This window comes from Hippopotamus amphibius, chromosome 6 (assembly GCF_030028045.1).
Source record: "Hippopotamus amphibius kiboko isolate mHipAmp2 chromosome 6, mHipAmp2.hap2, whole genome shotgun sequence".
NCBI lineage: Eukaryota > Metazoa > Chordata > Mammalia > Artiodactyla > Hippopotamidae > Hippopotamus > Hippopotamus amphibius.
The window spans coordinates 41,571,283-41,591,431 of record NC_080191.1 but is presented as its reverse complement, the minus strand read 5'-3'; the positions used below and the strand labels follow the sequence as shown (position 1 = coordinate 41,591,431).

The window sequence follows — 20,149 nt, the reverse complement described above, 5'->3', positions numbered from 1 at the left end:
TAACCATTCTGTCTGATGCCAGGCTATGCTAGAGAAAAATGCATAACCTTGGTAAGAGCTGACTATGGATTTGAAAGTCTTAAAATCCATAAACTCTCATATCTGCCAAGCAATCCTTTTGCTTATCTTTATTCAGCTATTTTTTCTCATTCATCTAGCAGCAGCTCCAAATCTTACCATGCTTCAAGTTCTCTACGCTAAAGCACAGTCTTCCCACTTTCATTAAATGACTACCTTCAATTTACAGTGAAATTTAGCCAGACATGAAATTCCTATATTTCCCTCTGGTTTCCCACCTAATATCCATAAATTTACCCTTCTTTACCTCTTTCTGTCTCTCTTAACAGAGGTATGGGTCCAGACACCTTTAAGGCTAATCTTTGACCTGTGCTTTTAACCTCAGTTCTTTAATCTACTACAGTCTGTTACATTTATTTCCTACCTCTGTTGTCTCATTAGTATCTTTCTCTATTGATTTTTTCCTTTCATCTTAGAAACATGCTCAAATCTCCTTATCTTAAGGAAATTTTTTTCTCAACTGCTAGTGCTTTTTAGGCAATCACATTGTTTTTCTTTCTTTATTTCTACACCATCCAGACACATATTGTCTTTACTTCCACCCAGTTAGTCTGGCTTTTACTTCCACCATGCTGTATAAACTGTCTCCAAGAGATCTGAAGTTTCTTACTAATTTTCAGATCCAATGGTTAGTTTTAGTCCTTATTTACTCTGCTTGCCTTCACTACAATAATTCATTATCCACCAGTCCTGAAATATTTTCAAGCCATGGTTTTCACTGACAGCCTCTTCTGTTTTCTTTTTATCACTCTGACCCATTCTCATTCTCTTTCTCTCGTTCCTTTCCTCCTGCCTGTTCTCTATAAATACTTACCCCTGAGCTCCTTTATTTGATGTCTTCCTTGGTTTGGTGTGCTTATCCTGGTCTCTTTCAACTTCCTTGGCTTTGAATCTCACTTATATGCTAATGGCTTCCAGCTCTTTCACCTTTTCCAAATTCAACTTTCTGTTACACACTTCTGTCAGCATTGCCCAGTGGCTCCTCAGATCCGAAACTGAAATCACCAAATTTTGTTTTCCTTATTTAGTCCTCATATAGTTTTTAATGGCATCCTTATCCAGCCTATCTCCCAAGCTGGGAACTCACAGTAGTACTGATCTTTCTTTTCCACATCCAAGTAGTTCTAAAGTGTATCCGTCCTCCCTCCTAAAAGGCTTGCATTCTGTCATGTTCTTTCTGTCCTCACTGCTGTTACCTTAATTCAAGTCCTTGTTATCTTTTGCTTAAACTGTTGCTGCTGAGCTTTCCCCGTATTTGCCCTCTAGCTCCTCCATCCCTGCTATGCTAAAATTCTTTCCAAAACCATCTTTCATGAGGTCTTGACTTTAAAAACCTTTGATTGTCACTGCTCTTCGGAAAATGTTCCAGTTCCTTAGCGTGCCATGCCAGGCTTAACCCTTGTTGACCTTCCATTTTCTCTTATGCACTTCCTATGTGCCTTCTGCCTCATCCACACAATCTTTTGAAAACCCTGAACATCTTATCTTCTTTGGCATCTCAGTGTTACCTTATCAACTCTTTCTGTGCTTAGATGCCCTTCTCCTCCCCTTCCTGCTGAACTCATTCACTCAGCAAACATCTAAGTGCCTCGTGTAAGCCTGGGTGGGCTCATAGTCATCATTTAAAACCCAGCTCAGATTTTACCCTTTCCTGAAGCCAATTTGGATTTCCTCGCACAACATATATTGTAGTAAAAAGGTACTTTTTTCTTTATGTAGCGTTGAAGTAGATACTAATTTAGGACTCTTTATATCCTAAAAATGTTATTGTGAAGGATTAACTGAGTGAAGAGGGAAACATTGTGGATAGAACAAAAAAGACTGGGGTTTTGAAAGAGTTGAGGAGTACTTACAGTAAATGAGTTCAAGTCAAAACGAAGAGAACCAGAGTTGCTGATGCTCAAAAGTGGCAGGAGGTTGGGTTTCTGCCCAGGTCTTCTGTCTTCCCTTGGGGTCACCATCTCATGTTATTGTTCATGTCTCCTGAGTAAATGTTTCCCACTGATTAGCTCTCTGCCAAATGTGTTTAACTGAAATCTCCATCTTCAGTTATCTTGAGTATAATTTGAGAAAAATACAGATCAGCAACTCCTAATATAATCAGAAAGACTTGTCCATGTTTAATGGCTCCCAAATAGACCCGTAAGTCCCCACTTCGCCCTCTCTTCATACATACAGTTTTAACTTTGCTATGTTTTTTTTCTTTCCTAATTCTGATAAGCTTTTTGTGTGTTTATCTGGTCTTTACAGATTTGTGTATCACTGTTCTTCTCTATGATCAATCTGATTTTTTTTCACAAACCGATTAATATATTTCTTTTGATCTTGAATTCTACCATTGTTTTGGTGACTAAAGCCAACTTTGATACCAGTTCAGCTTTTTTATATAAAAAGCTTCATTTTTACTTTAAAATATTGTGTATGTTCTATATACACAATGGAATATTACTCAGCTATAAAAAGGGATGAGATGGAGCTATATGTAATGAGGTGGATAGAACTACAGTCTGTCATACAGAGTGAAGTAAGTCAGAAAGAGAAGGACAAATATTGTATACTAACTCACATATACGGAATCTAAAAATGGTACTGATGAACTCAGTGACAAGAACAAGGATGCAGATACAGAGAATGGACTGGAGAACTCGAGGTATGGGAGGGGGCGGGGGGGGTGAAGGGGAAACTGAGACAAAGCGAGAGAGTAGCACAGACATATATATACTACCAACTGTAAAATAGATAGTCAGTGGGAAGTTGTTGTATAACAAAGGGAGTCCAACTCGAGGATGGAAGATGCCTTAGAGGACTGGGGCGGGGAGGGTGGGGGGGACTCGAGGAGGGGGGAGTCAAGGAAGGGAGGGAATATGGGGATATGTGTATAAAAACAGATGATTGAACTTGGTGTACCCCCCCCAAAAAAAATATTGTGTATGTTCTAATTTTATTGAGCTGTTTTTAAGATACAGGTGCTTCATTTCTTCCTATTATATAGTATTTCAGATTTATTAGCAGGCCGCTGAAATTTTTATCTTTTAACATTTGCCTTAGTATTCTCTCCAAATTAGTGATTTTGTTCTTTCAGTAAGTACTATTCATGTTACATGTGATCGTTGAAAGTATTACTATGATAAAAATGTTTATGCAGTGACACACGTGCTTTACTTTTACTTGAAAAGATGTTCTTTCACTTCCTTCATTATTAGTTTGGATTCTTAGTAATTGAAGATCATATCCTGTATTTTAAGCAGCTGTTGAGAAAAGTTATAGAATGTGATTCTTGAATAGCAACTGTATTTTTTTTTCTTTTATAGATAATTTTGAAAAGGACTTAATTTGTTTCAGTTCTTAGGCAGTAATTAAAAGGATGAGCTATAAATCCCCATGTTAAAAAATTAATGAATTCTTCTAATTCTGATAATTTAAATTTTTAAAAATCAAGTGCTTCACACTCATAAAGCACCTGTTTGTTCCTAGATTTTCCCTATTTTTACATATTGACTTGCAGAGTATCTAACATGATAGTTTAACTTTTAGGGTTTACTCTTGTCAAGACTGTAGCAATAACAATATTAATTTCTTTTAAATCACCTATTATATAAAGAAAGAGATAACAAGAATATTAAACATAAAGTGAGGTGCTCAATGTTAGCTTTTCTATAAAACATTGTAATTATTTTTACGTTATTTTACTTATTTATTTAGTAATTTCAACATGGCTTTCAAGTCTTTGAGATCTTTACGTACATTATCTACGCTTTGAAATTACAAATATAGAGTACCCTATTCTCTAAACCCTCAACTGTAAGCACTTTGGAAAAACAATATACACAACCTAAATGGGAAATCATTGAAATTTCTCCCTCTATTTTATTTTTTACTTATATTGTATTAAACACAATATTTTACCAACTATTTGATGTGTTTAATCAATATCAAAAATAGGTAGGTTTAAAAATAGACATATACAAGTTCAGTTTTTCATTTTGCAGTATAGATTACAATTAGTAGATGAATTAACCATCATGCTTGAAAATAACTATAAGAAATAGCTTTGTCAAAATGTAAAGAACTCTGGCCATCAAGTAACGTGATCACATTATTTTTATTGTTATAAAATTTACCATTGGTGGTTTTCACTTGCTTACTTACAAAGCCTATCGCCTATATTGATTCTGAGAGAAACAGCTGCCTTTCATAAGTGATATGTAACCTTTTTATCCTTTTCCAGGATATGGAAAAATGAAATAAACAATACAAATACTTTCAGAGTTTTACCTCATCCTTCTTTTGTCTATACGGCTAAATTCCACCCAGCTGTAAAAGAGCTGGTGGTTACAGGATGCTATGATTCTGTGATACGTATATGGAAAGTTGATATGAGAGAGGACCCTGCCATATTGATCCGACAGTTTGACACTCACAAGAGTTTCATCAACTCTCTCTGTTTTGATATTGAAGGTATGTCTGAGAATATATTCCAATTGAAGGCTAGTTACATGAAGAATTTTTTTTAATTTTTTGTTTCACTAGGATAATAATTATTTAAGCTTGAGAGGGACTTTATGTACCAGATAAAATTAAATATGTTTGTGCATCTTTAGATTTATGCATATTTTGCAGATAATATGATAGACCTGGGCGTAAATTTGGCATTGAGGGAGTTGTTAGTTAATTCTAAAGTCAATAAATTTCTAAATTTTTTGATTCAATTAATCTTTGCTGTAACAACCAGTTCTGTTTCTAAAATGTATTTCATTGAATTGGTGATTATTCTCGTAGTAGATTTTTTTAAAGGGCCCTTTTATCTAAAGGGTAAAAATGAGGAAGATGGGGGGCAGGGAATCCCAGAAGAATACTGAAAATATATATATGTTTAAGTGTAGCAACAGAATTTTTTTTAAGTACAGAAACGTATAGAGGGGAAATTTGCAATTATTTAAAGATTTAATCTTAGAATGTGAGTATTAAAAGTGGTGTTTTAAGGACATAAAATATAGATTATTTTATCAGCTGAAAGAATAAAGAAATTCATTATATCTATTAAATAGTCACCTTTTCTATTATTTCAGACACTAGGTGTGTAGAGCTATAATTAATTAGTATGGGATCCAGGTCAAAATGATAAAACTGCTCATGTACTCAATTCGGCCATAAGGATGTTTATAAGTAGGAACCCATTCAGGAGAGGTCAACCAAGGATAGAAGGGCATCTGAAAACTCTGTTGTAATAGAAGTAGCTTAGATTATAAAAGAGAGAAGAAGAATTTATTCAGATATTTGGTTAAGATGTTAAAAAAAAAAGAGAAGTCCTTCTGCATCACTCCAGTAGGTAGAAATAGGGCCAAAGCTGCAGAAAACAGATTTTCTTTACTCAGAATTAGAAAGAACATTCTAATATATAGAGCATTGCATCAACTGAATAAGCTACTGTTGTGTAAAATATTATACTCACAGTTGCTGAACAACCATCTGTTCATGATAGTTTGTAAGATATTCCTGACTGGTTGTGAAGTTGAATCTGATGGTCTCTGAGGTCTCATTCAGCTGTAAGATGGTTTGACTCTAAGAATTGATGTTAAACTGGAGCACCTGTTATTTATTATTTTATTCATTCCCTGATCATTTATTGAGCTCCTGCTAGGTCTTAGGTATTATGCTAAGAGTATATATTAGAGTGCAGGTGTTTTTCCAGGAATATAAAACAGATAATATAGGTTAATAAAGGTGAGCAATACAGATCATATTGGATAATTCAAATAATTTGTTTAGCTTTGGAATTTGAGCCACATACACATGAACTGAGATGCTCGTTTCTTTTTGTATTCAAATTCAGGTAGGTGACAAAGGAAAATAAATCATCAAAAATAATTCAGGAGGTTGAAGAATTCACTTAAAGATATTTGGGATCTGATTGTTTGCCTTTTAGGCTTTTTTTCAACTGTAATTCCTTTTAATAGCCCTTCAATTTTTTGTTTTATTGGGATGTGTTTTCTTAATTTCATAATATTTGGTTCAGCCTCTGTGTAATATTTATACATGAGTAATTTTATTTTTTTAAATAGGTCATCACATGTATTCAGGAGACTGCACAGGAGTGATCGTTGTTTGGAATACGTATGTCAAAGTTGATGATGTGCAACACTCAGTGCGCCACTGGAGTGTAAATAAGGTATAGAGCCATATCATATTAGGGGATTTAATTAAAGAGATTGGGGAAAAAAATCGAACCACAAGACTTTAAGATGTCAGGACATTCTTTTCACTCTTTTTTTTTTTTTAAGCTCTTTATTGGAATATAATTGCTTTACACTCTTGTACCAGTTTTTGAGGTACACCGTAGTGAATCAGCTGTATTTATACATATATCCCCATATCCCCTCCCTCCCGTGACTCCCTCCTACCCTCCCTGTCCTGGCCCTCTAAAGCATCACCCATCATCAAGTTGATCTCCCTGTGTTATGCAGTAGCTTCCCACTAGCTATCTGTTTTACATTTGGTAGTATATCTATGTCCATGCTACTCTCTCACTTCATCCCAACTTCCCCTTCAACCCCCACCCCAGCCCCATGTCCTCAAATCCATTCTCTACATCTGCATCTCCACTCTTGCCCTGTCACTGGGTTCATCAGTACCATTTCTTCAGATTCCATATATATGAGTTAGCATATGGTATTTGTTTTTCTCTTTCTGGCTTACTTCGCTCTGTATGACAGTTTCCAGGTCTATCCACCTCATTACATATAGTTCAATTTCATTCCTTTTTATGGTTGAGTAATATTTCATTGTATGTATGTGCCACATCTTCTTTATCCACTCATCTGTTGATGGGCATTTAGGTTGCTTCCATGTCCTGCCTATTGGAAATAGTGCTGCAATGAACATTATGGTCCATGTTTCTTTTTGGATTAAGGTTTTCTCTGGGTATATGCCCAGGAGTGGGATTACTGGGTCATATGGTAGTTCTATTTTTAGTTTTTTAAGGAACCTCCAAACTGTTTTCCATAGTGACTGTACCAACTTACATGCCCACCAACAGTACAGGAGAGTTCCCTTTTTTTTCTTCACACCCTCTCCAACATTTATTGTTTCTAGACTTTTTGATGATGGCCATTCTGACTGGTGTGAGGTGATACCTCATTGTGGCTTTGACTTGCATTTCTCTGATGATTAGTGATGTTGAGCATCTTTTCATGTGTTTGTAGGCCATCTGTATGTCTTCTTTGGAGAAACGTCTGTTTAGGTCTTCCACCCATTTGTGGATTGGGTTATTTGCTTTTTTGGTATTAAGCTGCATGAGCTGCTTGTATATTTTGGAGGTTAATCCTTTGTCCGTTGCTTCGTTGGCAAGTTTTTTCTCCCTTTCTGAGGGTTGTCTTCTTGTCTTGTTTATGGTTTCTTTTGCTGTGCAAAAGCTTTTAAGTTTCATTAGGCCCCATTTGTTTATTCTTGATTTTATTTCCATGATTCTAGGAGGTGGGTCAAAAAGGATCTTGCTTTCATATATGTCATAGAGTGTTCTGCCTCTGTTTTCCTCTAGGAGTTTTATAGTGTCTGCCCTTACATTTAGGTCTTTAATCCATTTTGAGTTTATTTTTGTGTATAGTGTTAGGAAGTGTTCTACTTTCATTCTTTTACATGTAGTTGTCCAGTTTTCCCAGCACCGCTTATTGAAGAGGCTGTCTTTTTTCCATTGTATATTCTTGCCTCCTTTGTCAAAGATAAGCTGCCCATATGTGCTTGGGTTTACCCTCTGGGTTCTCTATTCTGTTCCACTAATCTTCCTTTCTGTTTTTGTGCCAGTATCATACTGTCTTGATCACTATGGCCTTGTAGTATAGTTTGAAGTCAGGAAGCCTAATTTCACTAACTCCATCTTTCCTTCTAAAGATTGCCTTGGCTATTCGGGGTCTTTTGCGTTTCCATACAAATTGTAGGATTTCTTGCTCTAGTTCTGTGAAAAATGCCGTTGGTAATTTGATCGGGATTGCATTGAATCTGTAAATTGCTTTGGGGGGTATAGTCATTTTCACAATGTTGATTCTTCCAGTCCGAGAACATGGTATGTCCCTCCATCTGTTTGTATTGTCTTTGATTTCTTTCATCAGTGTCTTATAGTTTTCTGCATACAGGTCTTTTGCCTCCTTAGGCAGGTTTATTCCTAGGTATTTTATTCTTTTTGTTGCAATGGTGAATGGGAGAGTTTCCTTAATTTCTCTTTCTGCTTTTTCGTTGTTAGTGTATAGGAATGCAAGAGATTTCTGTGCATTAATTTTATATCCTGCTACTTTACTAAATTCATCAATTAGTGCTAGCGGTTTTCTGGTAGAATCTTTAGGGTTTTCTATGTATAATATCATGTCATCTGCAAAGAGTGACAATTTTACTTCTTCTCTTCCAATTTGGATTCCTTTTATTTCATTTTCTTCTCTGTTTGCTGTGGCTAAAACTTCCAAAACTATGTTGAATAATAATGGTGAGAGTGGACACCCTTGTCTTGTTCCTGTTCTTAGAGGAAATTCTTTCCATTTTTCACCATTTAGAATGATGTTGGCTGTTGGTTTGTCATATGTGGCTTTTATTATGTTGAGGTAATTTCCTTCTGTGCCCATTTTCTGGAGAGCTTTTATCATAAATGGATGTTGAACTTTGTCAAAAGCTTTTTCTGCATCTGTTGAGATTATCATATGGTTTTTATCCTTCAGTTTGTTAATATGATGTATCACATTGATTGTTTTTTGTGTATTGAAGAATCCTTCCAATTCAGGGATAAACCTCACTTGATCATGGTGTATGATTTTTTTAATGTGCTGTTGGATTCTGTTAGCTAGTATTTTGTTGAGGATTTTTGCATCTATATTCATCAGTGATATTGGCCTGTAATGTTCTTTTTCTGTGACATCTTTGCCTGGTTTTGGTATCAGGGTGATGGTGGCCTCATAGAATGAGTTTGGGAGTGTTCCTCCTTCTGCAATATTTTGGAAGAGTTTGAGAAGGATAAGGTGTTAGCTCTTCTCGAAATGTTTGATAGAATTCTCCTGTGAATCCATCTGGGCCTGGGCTTTTGTTTGTTGGGAGTTTTTTAATCACAGTCTCAATTTCTGTACTTGTGATTGGTCTGTTCATATTTTCTATTTTTTCCTGGTTCAGTCTTGCAGGATTGTACTTTTCTAAGAATTTATCCTTTTCTTCCAGGTTATCCAATTTATTGGCATATAGTTGCTTGTGGTAGTCTCTCATGATCTTTTATATTTCTGAGGTGTCAGTTGTTACTTCTCCTTTTTCATTTCTCATTCTGTTGATTTGCAGCTTCTCCCTTTTTTTCCTGATGAGTCTGGCTAATGGGTTATCAATTTTGTTTATCTTCTCAAAGAACTAGCTTTTAGTTTTATTGATCTTTGCTATTGTTTCCTTCATTTCTTTTTCATGTATTTCTGATCTGATCTTTTTGATTTCTTTCCTTCTGCTCACTTTGGGATTTCTTTGTTCTTCTTTCTCTAATTGTCTTAGGTGTATGGTTAGGTTGTTTATTTGATATTTTTCTTGTTTCTTAACGTAGGATTGTATTGCTATAAATTTCCCTCTTAGAACTGCTTTTGCTGCACCCCATAGGTTTTGGGTTGTTGTGTTTTCATTGTCATTTATTTCTAAGTATTTTGTGATTTCCTCTTTGATTTCTTCAGTGATTTCTTGGTTGTTTAATAGCATATTTTTCAGCCTCCATGTGTTTGTATTTTTTACAGTTTTTTTCCTGTAATTTGATATCTAGTCTCATGGCATTATGGTCAGAGAAAATGCTTGATACGATTTCAATTTTTTTGAATTTACTGAGGCTTGATTTGTGACCCAAGATGTGATCTATCATGGAGAATGTTCCATGTGCACTTGAGAAGAAAGTGTATTCTGTCATTTTTGGATGGAATGTCCTATAAATATCAGCTAAGTCGAGATGGTCTAATGTGTCATTTAAAGCTTGTGTGTCCTTATGTATTTTCTGTTTGGATGATCTGTTCATTGATGTAAGTGGGGTGTTCAAGTCTCCTACTATTATTGTGTTAGTGTCGATTTCCCCTTTTATGGCTATTAGCATTTGCCTTATGTATTGAGGTGCTTCTATGTTGGGGGCATAGATACTTACAATTGTTGTATCTTCTTCTTGGATGGATCCCTTGATCATTATGTAGTGTCCTTCCTTGTCTCTTGTAATAGTCTTTACTTTCAAGTCTAATTTGTCTGATATGAGTATTGCTACTCCAGCTTTCTTTTGACTTCCATTTGCATGGAATATCTTTTTCCATCCCCTTACTTTCAGTCTATATGTGTCCCTTGGTCTGAAGTGGGCTTCTTGTAGACAGCATATGTAAGGGTCTTGTTTTTGTATCCATTCAACCAGTCTGTGTCTTTTGGTTGGAGCATTTAATCCATTTTCATTTAGGGTGATTATTGACATGTATGTTATGCTTACCATTTTCTTAATTGTTTTTGGTTTGTTTTTGTAGGTCTTTTCCTTCTCTTGTGTTTTCTGCTTAAAAAAGTTCCTTTAACAATTGTTGTAAGGCTGATTTGGTGGGGCTGAATTCTCTTCACTTTTGCTTGTCTGGAAAGCTTTTGACTTCTCTGTCGAATCTGAATGAGATTCTTGCTGGGTGGAGTATTCTTGGCTGTAGGTTTTTCTCTTTCAGGACTTTCAGTATATCCTGCCATTCCCTTCTGGCCTGGAGAGTTTCTGCAGAAAGGTCAGCTGTTATGCTATGGGTTTTCCCTTGTATGTTATTTGTTGTTTTTCTCTTGCTGTTTTTAATATTTTTTCTTTGTGTTTAATTGTCGTTAGTTTGATTAATATGTGCCTTGGTGTATTTCTCCTTGGGTTTATTCTGTATGGGAGACTCTGTGCTTCTTGGACTTAATTAATTATTTCCTTTTCCATATTGGGGAAGGTTTCCACTATAACCTCTTCAAATATTTTCTCAGACCCTTTCTTTTTTTCTTCTTCTTCTGGGATGCCTATGACTCGAATGTTGGTGCACTTAATGTTGTCACCAAGGTCTCTGAGACTGTCTTCCATTCTTTTCCTGCTCTATGGCAGTTATTTCCCCCATTCTATCTTCCAACTCACTTATTCGTTTTTCTGCCTTCGTTATTCTGCTGCTTATAGCATCTAAAGTATTTTTAATTTCAGTTATTTTGTTATCTATTACTGTTTGTTTGCTCTTTAGTTCTTTGAGTCCTTATTAACTGTTTCTTGTGTTTCCTGTATTTTGTTATCGAGATTTTGGAACAACTTTACTATCATTACTCTGAATTCTTTTTCAGGCAGTTTTCCTATTTCCTCTTCATTTATTTGGTCTTGTGTATTTTTACCTTGTTTCTTCATCTGTGACATATTTTTTTGTCGTCACATTTCCCCCCCACTTTGAATGGGTGGGATTGTGTTCCTGTCCCACTGGGTGTTTGATCTGAGGTTTCAAGCACTGGAGTTTGTAGGCTTGGTTTTGGTGTTGAGGTGAGAATCTCTGGAAGACCTCACTCTGATGAATATTCCCTGGGAACTGGGTTTCCCTGTTAGTCCAGTGTTTTGGACTCAGAGCTCCCACCTCAGGAGCTCAGGCCTGACCCTGGGCTTGTGAATCAAGATCCCACAAACTGTGTGGAAAAGGAAAATGAAAAAAATTAAAAAAAAAAAAAGTAGGAGAACAGCAGAGCAATAGTAAGATAAAAAATACGATAACAGGAAACTAACAGATGTGTTAGAAAAAATTTAAAAAAAAAGATGGAGCAATAGCTGGAAGGTAAAACAACTGCAAGAGCCTAAGTGAGGAGCTGGAAAGAAAAAAAAGAAAAAAGAAAAAAAAAAAGCCAGAAAAGGCTTTGGCTGTGGGGGTGGGGCTTAGACAAGGTTGGGGGTGAGGGGTTAGCAGGGAGGTTAGGCAATGGGCAGAGCCTATGCTTAGAAAAGACCCTGGGGGTGGTGGGCAATGGGGCTTAGGCCCAATGAGGCAGAGGGGTCCAGGAATGCCTCTGGTCCTGGGGGCAGAGGACTAGATCAAGGTACCCAGTGGGCTCCCTGGGCCCAAGTTGGTGGGAGAAATGTAGGCACCTCCCCTAGTCCTCCAATCTCGGAGGGTCCCTCCCTTGGGTTCTCTTCTTCCTCCCCCCCTCTCTGCCTTCCTCACCCCCTCTCTCCTATTCCCCTAGGGCCCTCACAGCTGCAGGGGGTACTGAAAGTCAGGAAACCAGACTTTGACGCCCAACAGGCTTCCCAGGGCCAGCTGGGCTAGGGTAATGCCTGCAGCACTTCCCCAGATCTCCCAGTCTCGTAGGGTCCCTGTTTGCCTCTCTTCCTGTCCCCCACTGCTCACTCTCCTAGGTCCCAAGCAGCTGGTGGGGGCCCTGGAGTGTGAAAGACCAGGTCTGTGAGCCTAGCAAGCTTCCCAGAGCTAGTGGGCAGGGGAAATACCTTCTCCACCTCCCTTGATCCTCCAATCCCAGGAGGCCCCTTCCCCTGCCTGCCTCTCCTCTTCTCCCCTGCTTTCCTTCTACACCTCTAGGACCAGTGAGACCTAGAAGGGCCCCTGGGGGACCAAAGACCAGGCCTGGGGGCACAACAGGCCTCCCGGTGCCAAGTGGGTAGGGAGATTTCCCGCAGCATCTCCCCGGATCCTCCGGTCCTGCAAGGTCCCCCCCACCACTGTCTGCCTCTCTTCCTCTTCTCCTCTCCTCCCTCCCTCCCATGCCTGTATGACCCACTCAGCCAGAGAGACCAAGGGACCAGACTCAGGAGCCCAGCAGGCCCACCAGGCCCAAGTGGGCAGGGGAAAGGTCCTCTGCACCTCCACTGGTCTTCTGCTCCTGGAATGTCTCACCACCAGTCTACCTCTTTTCCTCTTCCCCTGCCATGCTCCAACGTCCCCGGGACCAACACATCTGGGAGGGGACCCCGGAGAGTTGGAGACCAGACCCGGGAGCCCAGCAGGCTTCCTGGGCCAGTGGGCAGCAGAAATGCCTTCCACGCCTTCCCCGATCCTCTGATCCCAGAGGGTCCCTCCTCACTTCCGCCTCTCTTCTTTTCCCCCCACCGCTTCCCTCCTGTACTTCTAGGACCAATGGCCAGGGGGAACCTTGGAAGGTGGAGGACCCGCCCAGAAGAAGTACCTGGTGGCACCTCCGCTATTCTTCTGACCTGGAGAGATCCCTTCTCACCCTCACTGTCTGCCTCTCTCCCTCCCCCCTTTCCCCCCACGCCCCCAGGACTCTCTTGCCAGAGGGGGAACTGGAGAGTGAAGGACCAGGCCCTGGAGCCCAGTCGGCCTCCCTGGCCAAGAGGGCAGGTGAAATGCCCTCTCACCTCCCTGTCCCCCAATCTCAAAGCCCCCACCCCCACCTGTCCACCTCTCCACCTCCTCACCCCTCCTCCCTGCTTCCCACACCCCCAGGACCCAGGCAGCCCAGAGGGGGCCTTGGAGGGTGGAGGATCCCGCTGGGGAGCCCAGCAGGCCTCCTGGCCTTCCAGGCAGGAGAAACCCAGTTGCAGTTTCCCTATCTCCCCAGCCCCCATCGGTCCCTCCAGGCGGAAACCTCCCCCCTCACCCAGCCACCCCCCAGGGGAGCTGGTCCCATCCAGCTTCCCCTTCTCCACCCCCCTGACGTTCCCAGGTCCTACCCTGTTGCTCCGGGGTTCCTGCGATCTGCTTGGGCCTCAGGTCCCCCGCTGGCCTCTGGCAGCTGATCTATTTGTGGGGAGATGCGATCTCCGCGTCTTCCCATGCCACCATCTTGACTCCACCCCCTGTTCACTCTCTTTTTAAAGAAATTAAGTTTCTTTCAGTCCCTGAGAAGTCAGTTATCATGTCTTCCTGATGCCTAATTGATAATGTAGTGACAGTGAAAATTTTCTTCATTTTGTCTGGGCTTTCCTTTCTTTTTCTTTAACCCAAATTTGCACTATGGTATTCAGGGATCCATTATTGAAATTTATGGAAGATGAGATATATGTTATATTGTATTACCATTTATATGTAAACATATTTTCTGCTATTCATATGCTTTTTTTCTTGGTCCAATAACATCACTAAAAGCACTGTGCTTAAGGTTTAGTTAATAGTGCTGTCGCTTAAAATTATGTGATCAAGATTATGTAAGTGTGAGGGGGTCTGTCATTTAATCACAGTAATTGTTTCATTTGAAACATACTAAATTGGCAGAAACAAATGAACAATCTCATTTTTGAAGTAGACTGTTTTTAAGATGGCTTGTATACCAGGCAACTTTGTTGATGTATATTTAGTATATTTTAGTTAAAAACACAAAATGAATCATTAAGCCTGAGTTAGTTTTATATATATTGTTACAGTTTTTGTCTTACATGCTATACATCTGCATCTGTTTTCTTGTTCTTCGTAATAGATTATAACAGTTGTCCCGTTTGAAAAAAAGACACTGTACCTGAAAAGGAATTTCCATGAACTTTAGTTAAATATATTGAGCCTGTTAGATCTGTTTAAAACCAGTCTATTCTGCTTTTACTCATTTCATCTAGTCTGTCAGATTAATGAATGATAGCTTGGGATTCATGTTCTGGCCTAATTTCACATACTTTGAAAAGAACTTTCTAATTACTGTACTTAAATATTGATATCAAAAGGATTGGCAAGGCTCCAAAGGTACCATTTCTAATCACTTGAGTCTACAATGCAGAGTCTGTTATCTGTATTAAAAATCATGTGTTTACCTCAATATAGTAACCAGAAAGCAAATATACCTTGGAAATCTGCCGCCTGGTGGTTACTTGAGACAATCAAAAATAAAAGTTGGGAAATGAGCTGGGGTGTCTTTTTAGTAGCTTATGCCCTAGGACAGACGGGAGACTGTGATTTCTTACTTGGTGCTCTTCAACCAGCTGTGTGGGTGATGCTTGGTTATACACATCTGTCCATGTGCTGTTACACACACTCCTTGGTATAGGGTGTGGCCTTTAAAACTCGGGCTTGAGCATGAATATGATAAAAATATGAAGGAACTCATTAACAGATACTTCAAACACTAAATCTGCCAGCAGATTTCTCAGATTTATACCTAACACTTCACTTGTTATGCAGCCTTGTTTTTGATTTTGCACATTTGCATCTGTGTAAGTGTTGCTCCAATTGCTCAAACCTTCAGCAGTGCATCTCCACCTCCAAATCCTTGTAGTTGGGCTCAGTAAAATCCCCATCTGTGGTGTCAGTATTTGACTTTATTCTGTAACTTGTGAAAAGTAGGTAACAGCAGGTTTTAGCACCAAACAGCAGTAGCAGGGGCTCAGCTGCCGCTATTAGGATTGTAGCAGTTTGTACCCCACCTCAGCTGGTGCCAACCCACCTCTGAACAAGAGGCCCTCTAGGAGAAACCAACAAAAATAATAAGGGGTCCTCAAGGGAAAATAAGGCTAATTCAGAATTCTGCCTGCAAGTTAAAGCACACCCTCTCTTAACTCTTTAGACTTGAGTTTAAGCAGTTATGTATTTGCAATGTTTTTCTTTTCTCCTGGCAATCCAAACAAGAAGAGCCTTTGGAAATTGTCCTTATACATAGCTTATTCAGGCAGATTCTCCTTCAGTGTTTGTATCTTTCTTGACATCATTAGGCAGGTCTATTTATAGTCTTCTTCTATAAGTAGAAGATTTAGCTGTCTTAAGTATCCAAAAACCAAACAAACAAAAAACGCCTAAAGTTACAATCTAAACTAAATTATTTCAGAACAACATGCCGATAACTTACCTTTTTCAGGACAAGTGGAAGTAAATGTATGAAGAAATAACCTGAGACTGAAATAGAACTTGAGAGCTAATTCTGTACTTAATTTTGAATTTATAAAAATTGGACAGTTTCTTATATGATGATAAACAGACAGTGTAGTATTAGAAGATGTGTTTGTAGAAAGTGCTTCTTGTTTGGGAATGTACTACAAAAACACTAATTAAATATGGTGTTACATAACAACCAAAAAATACATTTTATCAGCCTTATTCTCATCCTTAACCTGAAGTTACTTGGAATAATTTTGCTAACAATTTTAAAGCATCCTATATTGTGCAGTTGAAAATGACATCTTAAAATTAAATTTGTACACTTAAAAGGGCTTAACTTTAGACAAACTTTACTGTGGTAATATTTTATAATCTTTTTTTAAATCATTTTAGGAAATTAAAGAGAGTGAGTTTAAGGGGATTCCAATAAGTTACTTGGAGGTTCATCCCAATGGAAAACGTTTGTTAATTCACACCAAAGATAGCACTTTGAGGATTATGGATCTCCGAATGTAAGTATATTTCAGTGCTCATAGAATAAGTAATGATTTAATTCATATTTATGAAATGCAGCTGTGTTTCTCAATTAGAGAATTTTGTCCCTCAAGGGACTTCTGGCAGTATCTAGAGACACTTTTGAATGTTTATTCCAGTATTTAGTAGGTAGAGGCCAGAGATATTACTAAGCATCCTGCAGTGCATGAGACAGGGCCCCACAACAATCATCTGACCTAAAATGTAAATAATGCTGAGGCTGAGATGTAGTAAATTGCTTTTTATTTTCACAATTAAAAAAAAGAAACTTCTGCCATAGAATATCTTTTATCTCTATAATTTTGGTTTAGCATAGTAGTATGATCTAATATCATGCCTGAATGAGAGGGCTTTTGATTAATACATCCTTGTTTTTCTTTTTCTTTTTTTATTTCTAAATAAGGCAAATGAAAAGAGATTTCCTTAATGTAAAACGCAGAAGCAGAGTTCTAGGAAAACCAGCATGGACTTCTGGTGTGCTTTTGATGTTAAAAGTCCCTGTAAAACAGATGAGAGAAAGCTATTTTATTAAATTTCATTATTGTATTTAGAAAGGCAAATGTGGTAATCCAGGTTCATTTATTCTGCAGTTATCATTTTAGGGCTAACCATTATGCCCTCCAGTATTTATGTAGAACTGTTCAAGACACTGGCATGGGTTCTGTGGGAGAATGATAAGCAGAGTTAGTTCATCAGGGGTTTATAATCTAGTTATACTACCTCCAAAATGACATATGAAACACTTAATTAGGCTACATTGTGAGATCTTCAAGGACTGGAATCTGCTTATTCTTTTTTTCTATACATCGTACCCACATCATACCTAGCAGATAGGAAGTACTCAATATGTATTTGTTAATAAATATAAATATATAATAAAAGGATTGTATTTTTCATGGCAACAGTAAAGCTGATAGTTATAATATAGTCTTCTGTTAAAGGCTATATGGAGAGACTGGTCTTCGAGCTCAGTCTTGAAGGACGAATAGAATTTAGACAAGATGGCAGTGTCCTCACTAGGGTGGAAAACATGAAAAGCCTGGAATAAAGTTTGGAGGTGAGATAATAGAAGTTGTGTTCAAGGCAGAGTGAGTTAGTCTGTATGAGCATGGGTTTCTTGCTAAGGAATGCTGAGAGAGAATCAAATAGAGATCAGAGCCAGATTTTAGAAGGCCAGGCCCGCAGAGTTTGGTGGTTCTCTTTTTAAGCAGTATAGTATTCAGCCTATGATCATGCTTGGGCTCTAGAGGAAAACTGTTTAAAGTCAATACTGCCTGTTCCACCCCTACTAGCCATTAATTTCCCTGTGCCTCTCTTTCCTTATCACTCAAATGGAAGAAATAATACACCATCCTAGTAAGTGTTTTGTAGGGAAGAAACTAGTTTATACATGTAAGTACTTAAAACAGTAACAGATATAGCAGCAGTGTTTGGCCAGTAGCCTTAGGTTTAGGAATTTATATTAAGAAAATAATTATGAAGCAGTGCAAAAAATAAATACATACACAAGGTTGTTCATAAAAATCATATTCATGGTCGGGAAAAGCTGGAAACATCCTAAGTGTTATCCAGCAATGGAAAATTTCTTAAGATACATTTAAACAATGATATAATATATGCCCATTAAAATGATAAAGCATAATCTTTATCATCTGACATGAAGGGCCATTATTCATGATTCATTGTTGACTGAAAAAAGCAGATAACAGAGCAGTATATGTCATATCCTCTCTGTAAACCAGGGATGATAATAGTACCTGCCTGGCACGTGATAAGCACTGAAACAGTGTTAGCTGTTGTTATGCATCAGTTAAAAAGCCTGGAAGGTTATATGCCATATTTAATAGATGATTTAGTAATGTTTTGTCTAATATTTCTGCAATAACCAAGTATTCATTGTTTGATTTTAAAAATTTATCACATGGAAGAAACATAAGAATATTAAAATTCTGCTCATTTTTTAGTAACCAATTCAAATGCTTCTTCCAAAGTAGTCTTTTGCTCCATAGCTAGAAATCATCTCTCTCTTATCCAAATCTGCAAAGTACTCTTTCTTGTTCTTTTTTTGTGGCACTTTCTACATCCACTTTCTATTTTACTTTGGTGCATTTCTTCTCTCTTCTACTAAATTATAAGCTCCCTGAGCTCTGAGACTCTCTCTTCTTTATTCTGCATCCATCATAGACTGTATCCTGCATAACATATTCTCACAAGTTGTTTGTTAAATGCAAATGAAGTATTTAAAAGTTTTTCTACCACCAGTCTTTTAAATGGGTAAGACAGGTTACATTTGTAAAATCTTTTTGGTTTCTAGATTAGCAGCAAGGAAATTTGTAGGCGCAGTGAATTATCGAGAGAAGATTCATAGTACTTTGACACCATGTGGGACTTTTCTCTTTGCTGGAAGTGAGGATGGTATAGTATATGTTTGGAACCCAGAAACAGGTAAATAATATTTCATTGAACTTTAAACATTTATTTTTTGTTCTGTTTTTGATGAAGTGTAAAAAGTACCATTTTATGGAATAATTTTCAAGGAAATTCTGATTTCAGATTCTCAGTCACGTTTTTCAAAATTGGAAAGCTGATAATGGAATTCAGCTGCAGTCTAAATTTATATTATTTATATTAAATTCTGTTCTTTATGGTTTGATATCTTTATGGATTTAGAATTTCACATTATAAGCCAAGGTTTATTCTTTCCTTGCTGGCAATGAGATATTGTTGATCTTAGAGAAGTATTTAATGACACCTCATATAAAATACAGTGTTATAAGTTGAATTTAGAGTACAGCTAGGCATACAAATGGTTAACCATCTACAATACATTTTTATTAGAAACAAACATATTCCTGTCAGAGTTTTGGATGTCTGAAACTTAATAGCAATTTATTTGAATTTATCAGATAAATTAGTTTTTTTCAATAAAATAAACTGTTATGCTGGGCAGTGCATTTGTGCTTCACCTTGCTTTTTAAAAGAAAAGCCAAAACTACAGAAACATTTTTTTTCAGCAAGAAAGAGAATTTTATAAAATTTACTTTAAAATTTCTTTAATGAGCAGTATTTGACTTCATCATTTTTATTTTCTTCATCTTTCCCTTTAGGCATTTTTGACTAGTCAGTTTACTTAGAGGGTTTTTTTGTTTTTTGTTTTTTGTTTACTGTTTTTTGATTCTTCAGCATCAATTCATAAATGTTCGTAAATCTCTTTTCCCCTGCAATCAATGGAACTGGATTCTTTGCTTTTTGAGTTCTGATTTTCATACTTAAACTTATGCTGTAGGCCTCGTTTAGTCATTAATAATCTTAGGTATCTTTAGAGCAGATGGTACATCAAACAACCTCTGGGAAAAAAATAGAAAATTAATTCCTCACTAAACCTCCTGCAGCCAGAGAGTTTCTTTAGTTTTAGTCCTGGCATTCCTCCACTGGTTCTCCCTGGAGTTTTTTGTTAGTTGGCGTTTGCTCAGCTCTGTCAGATTTCAGAGCCAGGTTTCTACTTCCAAGATGTTTGTCTTTATTTTGTGCCTTGAAGACCTCCATGAAGAGGTTGGACTGAAAAGTAGAAAAAGAGGGCCAACAGAATTAAAAATAAAGATAATTATTTACTTTACTGGTCCTCAGATATTCATGAGTATTTAAGGTTTTCATGTAAATAATGTGAGCGTAATCATTACTGACTATAAATCTTTTTTAATAAGTTACAGAATAATCTTCTAATGAGAAGTATCTGAGATGGTACAAGGTATTGA

The 20,149-nt window shown here is 37.6% G+C and overlaps 1 protein-coding gene across 18 annotated transcripts in view; it reads left to right on the top strand.

The window, feature by feature from the left end:
• Positions 1-20,149, top strand: part of AHI1 (Abelson helper integration site 1) — a 209,768-nt gene that overhangs the window by 40,609 nt on the left and 149,010 nt on the right. For all 18 annotated transcript variants that reach the window (XR_009054263.1, XR_009054264.1, XR_009054262.1 and 15 more), the window contains 4 exons: positions 4,307-4,536; positions 6,141-6,247; positions 16,254-16,372; positions 18,709-18,839. Coding sequence is in view for 11 of the 18 variants with exons in the window: in XM_057738527.1 (XP_057594510.1) it covers positions 4,307-4,536; positions 6,141-6,247; positions 16,254-16,372; positions 18,709-18,839 (587 nt within the window). In the remaining 7 variants the exon portion in view is untranslated. The remainder of the gene's footprint in view (positions 1-4,306; positions 4,537-6,140; positions 6,248-16,253; positions 16,373-18,708; positions 18,840-20,149) is intronic.